General features: G+C 55.0%; 1 protein-coding gene across 1 annotated transcript; it reads right to left on the bottom strand.

Annotated features, from left to right (window-relative positions):
- Positions 1 to 8,139: 8,139 nt before the first annotated feature.
- On the bottom strand, positions 8,140 to 10,161 carry LOC115643309 (lysozyme C-like). Its single transcript, XM_030547188.1, has 4 exons — positions 10,005 to 10,161; positions 9,339 to 9,500; positions 8,836 to 8,914; positions 8,140 to 8,200 (listed from the first exon to the last, which is right to left on the bottom strand). The coding sequence occupies exons 1-4, from the start codon at positions 10,159 to 10,161 to the stop codon at positions 8,140 to 8,142; spliced, it is 459 nt and encodes a 152-aa protein (XP_030403048.1).
- Positions 10,162 to 10,570: the final 409 nt, after the last annotated feature.

Below are 10,570 nucleotides of genomic sequence, written 5' to 3'. Positions count from 1 at the left end.
ACAGAAGGGGCAAGCACGCAGTGAAAAACGACCCCACAATAGGCTGGCATTGGGTCGTAATGCCCTGTTTCACCCCAAAACTTGACAGTCGGAGTGTTTCATGTGGTTCTGTTCTCAAGGTGGAAAGTAGAGACTCCCGATGTGCTTGGATTTGATCTTGGCCCCATTTGTGGAAGTGCTCCTCCATGCGCTGAAGGTCAGATGTAAGGGTCCCTTCACGGTCCTGAGTGCTACAGGCCTCAGTTGCGTGAGTCAAATCATTGGCATATGCGAACTTCTGCCCTATAGTTTCAGGCACATCACTTACATAGACATTGAAGAGTGTTGGGGCAAGTAACGTTCTCTATGGGATAACGTTCCTCCACGGGATATTGTTCCTCCATGTGGTATCATTCCTCCATAGGTCATTGTTCTCTATGGGGTACTGTTCCTACGTGGGGTAACGTTCCTCCACAGGGTATTGTTCTCCATAGAGTATCAGTCCTCCATGGGGTATTGTTCTCTATGGGGTAGCATTCCTCCATGGGATATTGTTCCTGAATGAGGTATTGTTCCTGCATGGGTCATTGTTCTCCACTGGGTATTGTTCTCCATGGGGTATTGTTCCTCTGTGGGATATTGTTCTCCATGGGATATTGTCCTTTATGGGATATTGTTCTCCATAGGGTATTGTTCCTCCATGGATCATTGTTCTCCACGGGGTATTATTCTTCATGGTTCATTGTTCTCCACGGGGTATTGTTCTCCATGGGTCATTGTTCTCCATGGGGTATTGTTCCTCCATTGGTCATTGTTCTCCACAGGGCATTGTTCTCCATGGGTCATTGTTCTCCATGAGGTATTGTTCTCCATGGGGTATTGTTCCTTCATGGATCATTGTTCTCCACAGTGTATTGTTCTCCACAGTGTATTGTTCTCCATGGGGTATTGTTCCTCCATGCAGTATTGTTCTCCATGGCATATCATTACTTTGCCACTCCCCTGATGCCAGCTTGTTTTGTGTTGGTCACCAGGCTACCCCCAAACATTTGCCTGGGCTTCTTTTTCAGGAAAAGCTCCGCTCCTCTGAGCTGACAGAGACGATTCGGGAGCAACGGGAGATCCAGGAGGTATTGGATTTTATTGCCGTACAGATCATAACACTCTGGAGCAGCCCAGTTCGATGCACGGTATCCCGGGCAGTGCACATGGGGGGTGGGACCTCTGACTGCAGGGGGCCTATGAAGATTACACCAGCTGGGACCATCCAGGGGGCTGCCGTAGTGTGGGGCAGGAGACAGTCGCACTCTGTGTTCTTACTTCCTGACCTTGTATTTTAAGGTCCTTCAGAGCAAAATAAACCAACTGAAAGAAGAGCTGGAGGATTCGGAGCAGCAGAACGCGCTGTAAGTCAAAAGGTGTGGGCCAGACTCCCAGGTAGGGTCCATTGGCCATAGCTCTCTCGGAGTCAATGGGGCCAGACCCCCAACTGGAGTCAATGGGACGTGGCTCCATTGGAGTCAATGGAGCAGCCTGGGTCAATGGGATGTTGTTCCATTGGAGTCAATATCTCAAATGCCCCATGGTCCTTTTTGCATGAACCCAAGTGTTTTGCATCCCTAATTCTAGCTTTGGGCTCTGGCACTTTCAGAACACTGGACTTGGCTGAAATGTGGCCAAATGATGGAATATGTATTCTATTTTCACCTGACCCCGTTGACCTGGGACAGATGTCCAGTAAGGGCCCCCATGTGCTTGACGAGGGATCCTGGCTATCGCAAATGTCTACGGCAATGAATCAGCTAGTGACCCATTGAGAGAGGTTTTTAGCTTTTTAGGAATGACTCATTGTCCGATGCGTTTTCTAGAAGAGGGACTTAGTCCTGGAGACCTTCGGCTGGTTGAGCAGGGGAGCTGAGATACCCAAAAATGAAAGCTACCCATACATTCGTTATGGTGAAGGAATCATCTTTGTCCCAAGCACAAAATATAAAGAGAGTCTTTTCTGGGAGTGACTCCAATCTTCGGGATAGGCTCCCGCTCAAAGTGGGGATGCCCCAGCTGGGTCTCTCAGGGGTGGTCCAATAAAAAGATCTGATCTTGTCTCAAGAGACGTAGTTAAGCCAAGCTTAACCTCTTGCAGTGGTGGGTTTAGATAGAGGCAGGAGAACCCATCCCGCCGTTGGAGTAAGTGTCTACCCAGGAGCCCAGCAGTGTAGCCGTCAGGTGGATTGGGGACCACGTCACCGACCCGCCCGTGTTGGTCTTTGCCCACTGATCTTTGAGGAATATATTTCCAACTGATTCTGATCCGTTCACCTCTTCTGAAGACCAGATCCAAGTGGGAACCCGACGCCATGGACCTTCAGCCTCTCCCTCTTGCTTTTCACAGCCAGAAGCTAGAACAGGGCGAGGATCTCTCCGGGTCACTGCTGTGCGAGATAGTGGAAGCCAAGCTGGTAAGGAACGGGGCCCCCAAAATGCCGGTGAGCCAGGCTTGGCAGAGAGAGCTGGGCTGTGATGCTGGCAGAGATTCTGCCCCACAATGAAGCACCACATTCCTGGGGGAGGAGAGCCCAGGTTCAGCCCAGGGAGGAATTGGGAGCCTAGTGGTTCGTGAATCTGGGTCCGGCTGCCAATTTCCAGCTGTGCCCAGCGACGACATGGATCATCCTGGGCTAGGCTGGGAACTTGGGTCTCAACTGTGTAAATGGAGAGAGAAAAACCTTCCGTTGTTGGTCTTGTCTGTTTAGACTGTGAGCTTTTAGGGGCAGGGACTGTCTCTCATTCTGGGTCTGGGCAGTGCCCGGCATGATGGGGGGCCCTGATCTCGGTCGGGGTCTGGGCAGCGCCCGGCACGATGAGGGGGCCCTGATCTCGGTCGGGGTCTGGGCAGCACCTGGCGCAATGGGGCATCGATCTTGATCAATTTCTCTGCAGCGCCCAGCATGCAATGGGGGGCCCGGATCTCCGCGGAGGTCAAGGCCCTGCTGCAATACAAACGCTAATAAAACTTCCCACTGGGGGCTATTCTGCAGGAGACTCGACTAGTGGCGAAGAGACGCGGCATCACCTACTGGCTGTGGTGAGCGGAGCGTTCGCATCTCGGGGGGTCAGGACACCTGGGTTCTTGCTATCAGTTAATGCACGATACAGTGGCCGGACTGCATCACTCTTTCTTTCTTTCTTTCTTTCTTTCTTTCTTTCTTTCTTTCTTTCTTTCTTTCTTTCTTTCTTTCTTTCTTTCTTCAGTCCATGGCTGAGTTTTTATTTCTTGGTGTATTACTGGTGCAATCATTTCCCTAATTGTTGATTATTTATTTAATGTATTTACTCCCTGCTGGAATTATGCCAGGGCTTTTTCCCCATTGGCAGCCGTTAATCAGCAAGTCCACAGGGATATGGCTAAAAGGAATCAGCCCATCTAGCCCGGTATCCCGTCTCCAACAGAGGTGCAAGACACCCCCTAGTGGGCGGTGCTGGAATAACCCGCCCATCAGGGCCCATGCTACCTCACCCTCATTGGTTTGAGGTTGGCTTCTGCCCTGCATCAGGAGGGTTTTGATACCCTCCACAGCTCTGGAGCCGGATCCCCAGCTCCGGCTCTTCGGTGTCTGCCTGCTGACGACTCCAGAGATTGACACCCACTGGGGTTCTGGTCCGAGGTTTCCATCCCATTGGGTGTGTCAGTCTGAAAGCGACACTGCAGCTTGGCCACACGTCATGGGGCTGGGTACAAAACTAGCTGAGGGTGGGGGTGGGATCTCCAGCCAGGGATACGTGGTGAGATCCAAATGGCCCCTTGTGACCTTAAAACCCAGGAACATCACATCAACATCCAGTTCCTGTTTGGAGCCCCACTGAGATCCAGTGGTGGGGAGTTCCGCAGTCGCTCTGATCGCTCTTTCCCCACAGGACGCTGGCCTCCCTCTGCATCTGGCTGCAGCTCCTCGCTGGCTCCCTCGTGGCCACGGCCGTCCTCTACACATACTTCTTCGACGGGGAGTTCATCTACCGCACACTGCCCCTGGTGCTTTCGGAGCACAGCTATGACCAGCTGGCCTCTGGCCTGGGCGGCCACCTCACCCTGCACAGCCAGGGGCTCCTGCCCTTCTGAGATCCCTGGCCATGGCCACGGCTGGCTGTGGTGCCGCGGGCTATTAGTGTGTGCGGGGGGGTGCGTGTGCGTCTGGAGGAAAACCCAGTAGAGGCCCCTGAGTGATTAAACTATTTAACTGCCATATGTTCTCTACTGTGCCTCCCACAGCTCGGCGAGGACACTGCATCCCACCCCTTCTCCTGTGGGACTGATCCTACCCCACAGGCTTCGGTGAACAACCTAGTGCTTCCTGGGCACAGGCTGTTGTGAATCCCAGCCCTGTCTCTCAGGGGGCGGCTCTCCTGCTCCAGGCTACTGGGAGGCAGGGGAAACTGAGGCACATGAGCAGGCGTCTCAGAGTCTCTCCCCCATCTGGGCTACCTCTACTCCCCAGTATCTGGTAAGTGCCCTGGGCCCAGCAGGGGCAAGAGACCCAGTTGTGGGGGAAGGCTGCAGCTGTTACTTACCAGGCATGTCCTGATTCCATCCCCTGGCGGCACCAGGTGGAAGGAAGGATGCGTGGATGGGTGGGTGGACGGAAGGATGGATGGATAGGTGGCTGAGAATGAATGGATGGATGTGTGGGTGGAAGGATAGAGGGGAGGGATAGGTGGATGGATGGATGGATGTGTGGAAGTCTGGCTGGCTGGCTGGACGAGTGAGTGGGTGGATGGATAGATTTTATCTTTGGGAAATCATGGGAGACGGGGGAGATTCCAGAAGACTGGAAAAGGGCAAATATAGTGCCCATCTATAACAAGGGAAATAAAAACAACCCAGGAAACTACAGACCAGTTAGTTCAACTTCTGTGCCAAGGAAGATAATGGAGCAAGTAATTAAAGAAATCATCTGCAAACACTTGGAAGGTGGTAAGGTGATAGGGAATAGCCAGCATGGATTTGTAAAGAACAAATCGTGTCAAACTAATCTGATAGCATTCTTGGATAGGATAACGAGCCTTGTGGATAAGGGAGAAGCGGTGGATGTGATATACCTAGACTTTAGTAAGGCATTTGATGCGGTCTCGCATGATATTCTTATAGATAAACTAGGAAAGTACAATTTAGATGGGGCTACTATAAGGTGGGTGCATAACTGGCTGGATAACCATACTCAGAGAGTAGTTATTAATGGCTCCCAATCCTGCTGGAAAGGTATAACAAGTGGGGTTCCCCAGGGGTCTGTTTTGGGACCGGCTCTGTTCAATATCTTCATCAACGATTTAGATGTTGGCATAGAAAGTACGCTTGTTAAGTTTGCAGATGATACCAAACTGGGAGGGATTGCAACTGCTTTGGAGGACAGGGTCAAAATTCAAAATGATCTGAACAAATTGGAGAAATGGTCTGAGGTAAACAGGATGAAGTTCAATAAAGATAAATGCAAAGTGCTCCACTTAGGAAGGAACAATCAGTTTCACACATACAGAATGGGAGGAGACTGTCTAGGAAGCAGTATGGCAGAAAGAGGTCTAGGGGTCATAGTGGACCACAAGCTTAATATGAGTCAACACTGTGATACTGTTGCAAAAAAAGCAAATGTGATTCTGGGATGCATTAACAGGTGTGTTGTAAACAAGGAACGAGAAGTCATTCTTCCGCTTTACTCTGCGCTGGTCAGGCCTCAACTGGAGTATTGTGTCCAGTTCTGGGCACCGCATTTCAAGAAAGATGTGGAGAAATTGGAGAGGGTCCAGAGAAGAGCAACGAGAATGATTAAAGGTCTTGAGAACATGACCTATGAGGAAGGCTGAAGGAATTGGGTTTGTTTAGTTTGGAAAAGAGAAGACTGAGAGGGGACATGATAGCAGTTTTCAGGTATCTAAAAGGGTGTCATCAGGAGGAGGGAGAAAACTTGTTCACCTTAGCCTCCAATGATAGAACAAGAAGCAATGGGCTTAAACTGCAGCAAGGGAGATTTAGGCTGGACATTAGGAAAAAGTTCCTAACTGTCAGGGTAGTTAAACTCTGGAATAGATTGCCTAGGGAAGTTGTGGAATCTCCATCTCTGGAGATATTTAAGAGTAGGTTAGATAAATGTCTATTAGGGATGGTCTAGACAGTATTTGGTCCTGCCATGAGGGCAGGGGACTGAACTCGATGACCTCTCGAGGTCCCTTCCAGTCCTAGAGTCTATGAGTCTATGTGTGGGTGGAAGGATGGATGGACGGGTGGGTCCCGATCCGAATCAGGGTTATCTAGTGACTGACATGGCATTGTCGCACGGTACTTTGCGGAATTAGGAGACATTGTTGGAGCTGCCTCTGTCCCCCTAGTCTATCTTTGCCAATTGTTGTACGTGGTGTCGGAGCCACATCAGTCTCACCTTGTCTAGCTTTGCCGATTGCTGTTGGAGCTGGGTTGGTCCCATCCTGTCTGTCTTTGCCGATTCTTGTCTGCAGCGTTGTTGTAGCTGCATCTGTCCCACCATGTCCAGCTTTACCGATTGTCAAACGCGGTGTTGTGGGAGCCGTGTCGGTCCCTCTTTGTTTTGCTTTGCTGATTGTAAGCAGCGCGGTTGGAGCCGCGTCATTCCCACCGTCTGTCTCTTTGCCCAAGCAGTTCCCTGTCTTACATCACGTTCCCTGCATCACCAGCCCTCTAGGTGAGGGGACCCAACAGGCCCAGAGGGTGCCGGCCCCTACAGCCATCACACAGGGGAGTTTGTTCCCCATATGTTCCCCCAAGTCTCTTGTCTCTGCTTCAAGAGTGGGGAAGGATTCCTGCGGGCTGGACATTGTCCCCCCATCCTGCTCCCCGTTTCACTCCCTGTGAATGTACGTTTCTTTCTCTCTGCCAGGCATCCAGCCGATCGGCCGGGTAAATCCACACTCCATGTCTAGGGCAGGCTGGGTTTCCATGTGAGACCCTGTTTCCAGCCCACATCTCAGACTCACTGAACCCAACCCGGACATGCCCCATGCAGGGATTTTCGGGACCAGCGCAGCCCCAGGTCACATACGAGGCCTTACAAGACACCTCCCAGGAGAGAGGTTACAGGCCGGGGCATGGCCCAGACCCTGTAACTCTCTGGCAGAGCCTCAGCAAGGGGCGCTGCCCTCTAGGGCTGTGAAAGGTTCCCGGGCGCTTTCCCGAATGTGGCCTTTAACTCTGTTTTGGGGCCAGGTCCCCGAGTCCCATGGAGCGCGGGCTGGTGCCATGAAACTGCGGCCATCCCTGGCTGGGCTGGGCGTCCCTAGTTATTATCAGCCTCCTCGCTTCGCTGATCTGCAGTGTGATTGGCGGGGATTATAGACCCCACTACCGGCCAAGAGGTGCGGAGAGAACCCAGGAGTCATGGCTCCCAGCCCCACCCTGCTCTAACCACTAGACCCCTCTCCCCTCCCAGAGCCGGGGAAAGAACCCAGGAGTCCAGGCTCCCATCCCTCCAGCTCTAACCACTAGACACCACTCCTCTCCCAGTGCTGGGGAGAGAACCCAGGCGTCCTGGCTCCCAGCTCCCCCCCCGCTTCAACCACTAGCTCCCACTCCCCTCCCCTCCCAGTGCTGGGGATAGAACCCAGGCGTCCTGGCTCCCAGCCCCGACACAATGATTCAAATGCTCCTCCCCCAGACACGAGGCCCCTGCCCACCAAACAAGGACGAGTCGCTCTTGGTGCAGCAGTTCAGTGTTTATTGGGGACAGGGGAGAGGGTCGCAGCCCCCCACATCTGGGCGCTTTGGGGGCGCAGCCCCTGTGAGGCCAAGACCAGGCTGGAGTCAATGAGGCCTCTAGGGCAGCTTCTGCGACATGGGGCCTGAGACCACTGCCAGGCCTTTGCTGTTCAGCCCCCTTGCGCCAATGGCCGTCCATTCCCACGTGGGCCTCGCTGGCTGTGGTCTGCTGGCCCCCCTGCCATGCTCAGCCCCTTGCCAGCTCCCTGGCCCCCTTCCCTGCCCCTCTGGCCCCTTCTCCCTCAAGCTGCCATTAATCCCTATACTTAGCTGTCCCCCCAATATCTAGCCAGCCTCTCAAGCCCCTTTAGCACCATCTGCACCCCTCTGTCTACCCCTCCATCCTATGCCCCACCTCCAGCTGTCAGTGCGACTGTCTCTGGGCTCTAGCATCCCCTGACGAACGGCCGCAAATTCTTTCCCCTGCAATGTTTCCTCCACGCAACCCTGCCAGAGAAGAGCAGAGAGTGAGTCAGGAGGAGAAGGGGCCAGCGGGCTGGTGCTCTGGCCCTGCCAGTGGCCAGCTGGACATGGTGCATCTGGCCCTGGTGGAGAGGGCAGGCGTGGCAGAGAGGGGTGGGTGGCATGGGACCCTACACTCTATCAGTGTCGGGGGGGCCGGGAGGTGATTGGGGTCTAGTGGTCAGAGGGAGACAGAGCTGGGACCCAGGACTCCTGGGTTCTCTCCTGAGCTCTGAGAGAGGAGTGGGGTCTAGTGGTTAGAGCAGGGGGAGCTGGGAGCCAGGACTCCTGGGTTCTTTCACTGGCTCTGGGAGGGGAGTGGGGTCTAGTGGTTAGAGCAGGGGGAGCTGGGAGCCAGGACTCCTGGGTTCTTTCACCAGCTCTGGAAGGGTAGTGGGATCTAGTGGTTAGAGTGGGAGGGGCTGGGAGCCAGGACTCCTGGGTTCTTTCCCTGGCTACAAGAGGGGAATGGGGTCTAGTGGTTAGAGCCAGGTATAGAACCAGGACTCCTGGGTTCTACGCCCAGCTCTCTCCACCTGCTGCTTCCCTCCTGGGACCACCTGGGCCATTTCCTCTTCCTGCCCTACACTTCCCACCCCCCCAGTACCAGTGAAACTCACCAGGGCGTGAGGCCACGCGCCTGCCGTGCGATGAGCTTAGCGCATTTGATGTCATCCGTGATATTGTCATCCAGGAACTCTGGGGGGAAGAGAGAGGGGTGGGGTGAGCCAGGGGGCATGGGGAGGGTGTGGGGACTGAGGGAGGTGTGTGGGGCGGGAGGATGGATGGAGAGGTGGGTGGGTGGATGGCCAGATGGAGGGACATGAGGCGCGGACACGCACGGATGGAGGGGTGGGGGGATGGATAGATGGAGGGGCCAGAAGGGAGGATGGATGGCTGGATGGATGGAGAGGCGGGGGGGTAGATCCATGGATGGATGGATGGACAGATGGAGGGACATGAGGCGTGAGGCCTGGACACACACGGATGGACAGGTGGGTGGATGGATGGGTGGAGGAGCCAGAGGGGAGGACGGACAGCTGGATGGATGGAGAGTGAGTGGTGGAGGGGGTGGCATGGCTGTGTCGGGTGGGTCCCTGCCCCCCTTCCCTGCCCCTCTTACTTCTGCAGTGGATGCGGCAGCCGTTGCTGGCCCCCGGTGTCCGCCCGTCGTAGCACCAGTACTTGCTGTTGATCTGGAAGATCCCGTAGTCTGAGCTGCCATTCTTGTTGCGGTTGATGGCCCTGGTGTTGTAACTGCTCTCGTGCTTTGCCAGGCAGACCCCTGTGTGCAGGGAGAGGCAGGGTGAGGGGGGGGACCCTTCCTGGCCGGGTCCCTGGGGCTCAATCCACAACCCACCACTCAGCGGCTGCCTAGCCTTGGAGGTGCCTAACTCCCCTGGGCCCCCTGCCCTCAATCCACCTCCCCAGCTCTATACTGGGCCGGGAGTGCTGATGCCAGGGGCAACCTTGTGCCTAGTGGTTAGAGCATGCAGCTGGCATGTTGAAAATCTAGGGTCTTCCCCCCCCCTCCACATGCCTGCCACGGAAAAGGGATTCTGAATGGATGTGGGAGGGAGAACGCCCTGGCCTCTGGGCCACACCGGGTGGCCTCCATCTCCTGTATAGCAGAGGGGGGCCCCAGGGCAGGGGGACTGCACGCTGGGTCCCCCCTAAGAGCTGGCTGGGAGCAAGTGTCGGCCCTTTAATTCTTTGGGAGGAGCTGGACGTGGGAGCCCTGGGGGGAGCCGGCCCTGGGAGTGGTGGGTAGATGGGGGCAGCTACACACAATCAGCCACTTTTCTGCCGACGAAGCCCTCCAGACTTTGCTGCCGGAAGATCCGCACCAGCCGGCACCGGGGAATGATGATGCCCTGGCAGCCGGGGGGCATCACGGCCAGCAGCACGAGGAGAAGCGGGAGCCCGAGGAGCAGGAGTGGCTTCATGGTGGCCGAGTGTTGGAGCAGCCGCTCAGGGGCCCCCCTTTTATCCCAGCTCAGGGGCAGGGAGCCCAGGCCCCCGCCCAGCACACCCAGCTGGGAACAGGTCCAGGGGCAGCCGCCCAGGCATGTCTGTTCCCAGCAGCCACCTCCCACGTGGTAATTCAGATTGCATCAGGGACTTCTGGTTAAAGGCCACCTGGTCCCAAGGCCTCTGAAATCCACCAGCTTTGGCGGAGCCCTTTGAAATGTGGTGCCCCTCAGGAGGGTGTGGAGGAGGGTTTAGTGACCCTGATTTGGGAGCATTTGAGCCTCGGATGCCGGAGATATCGCCTGCCCCAAAAGAGCCGCTTTTCAAAAAGTTTCCATGCTGTTGTTTTTTGCTCAGAGCGAGAGAAAAGGAATGACTGACGTG

This window comes from Gopherus evgoodei, unplaced genomic scaffold, assembly GCF_007399415.2.
Source record: "Gopherus evgoodei ecotype Sinaloan lineage unplaced genomic scaffold, rGopEvg1_v1.p scaffold_57_arrow_ctg1, whole genome shotgun sequence".
Classification (NCBI taxonomy): Eukaryota; Metazoa; Chordata; order Testudines; family Testudinidae; genus Gopherus; species Gopherus evgoodei.
This window is presented reverse-complemented; position numbering and strand designations above follow the sequence as displayed.

Coding starts and splice junctions, on each gene's coding strand:
- LOC115643309 (XM_030547188.1), bottom strand. CDS start 10,161: ATGAAGCCACTCCTGCTCCTCGGGCTCCCGCTTCTCCTCGTGCTGCTG. Junction 9,501..10,004: donor CGGCAGAAAAGTGGCTGATT/GTGTGTAGCTGC, acceptor CCCTGCACACAG/GGGTCTGCCTGGCAAAGCAC. Junction 8,201..8,835: donor GCGCGTGGCCTCACGCCCTG/GTGAGTTTCACT, acceptor CTTCTCTGGCAG/GGTTGCGTGGAGGAAACATT.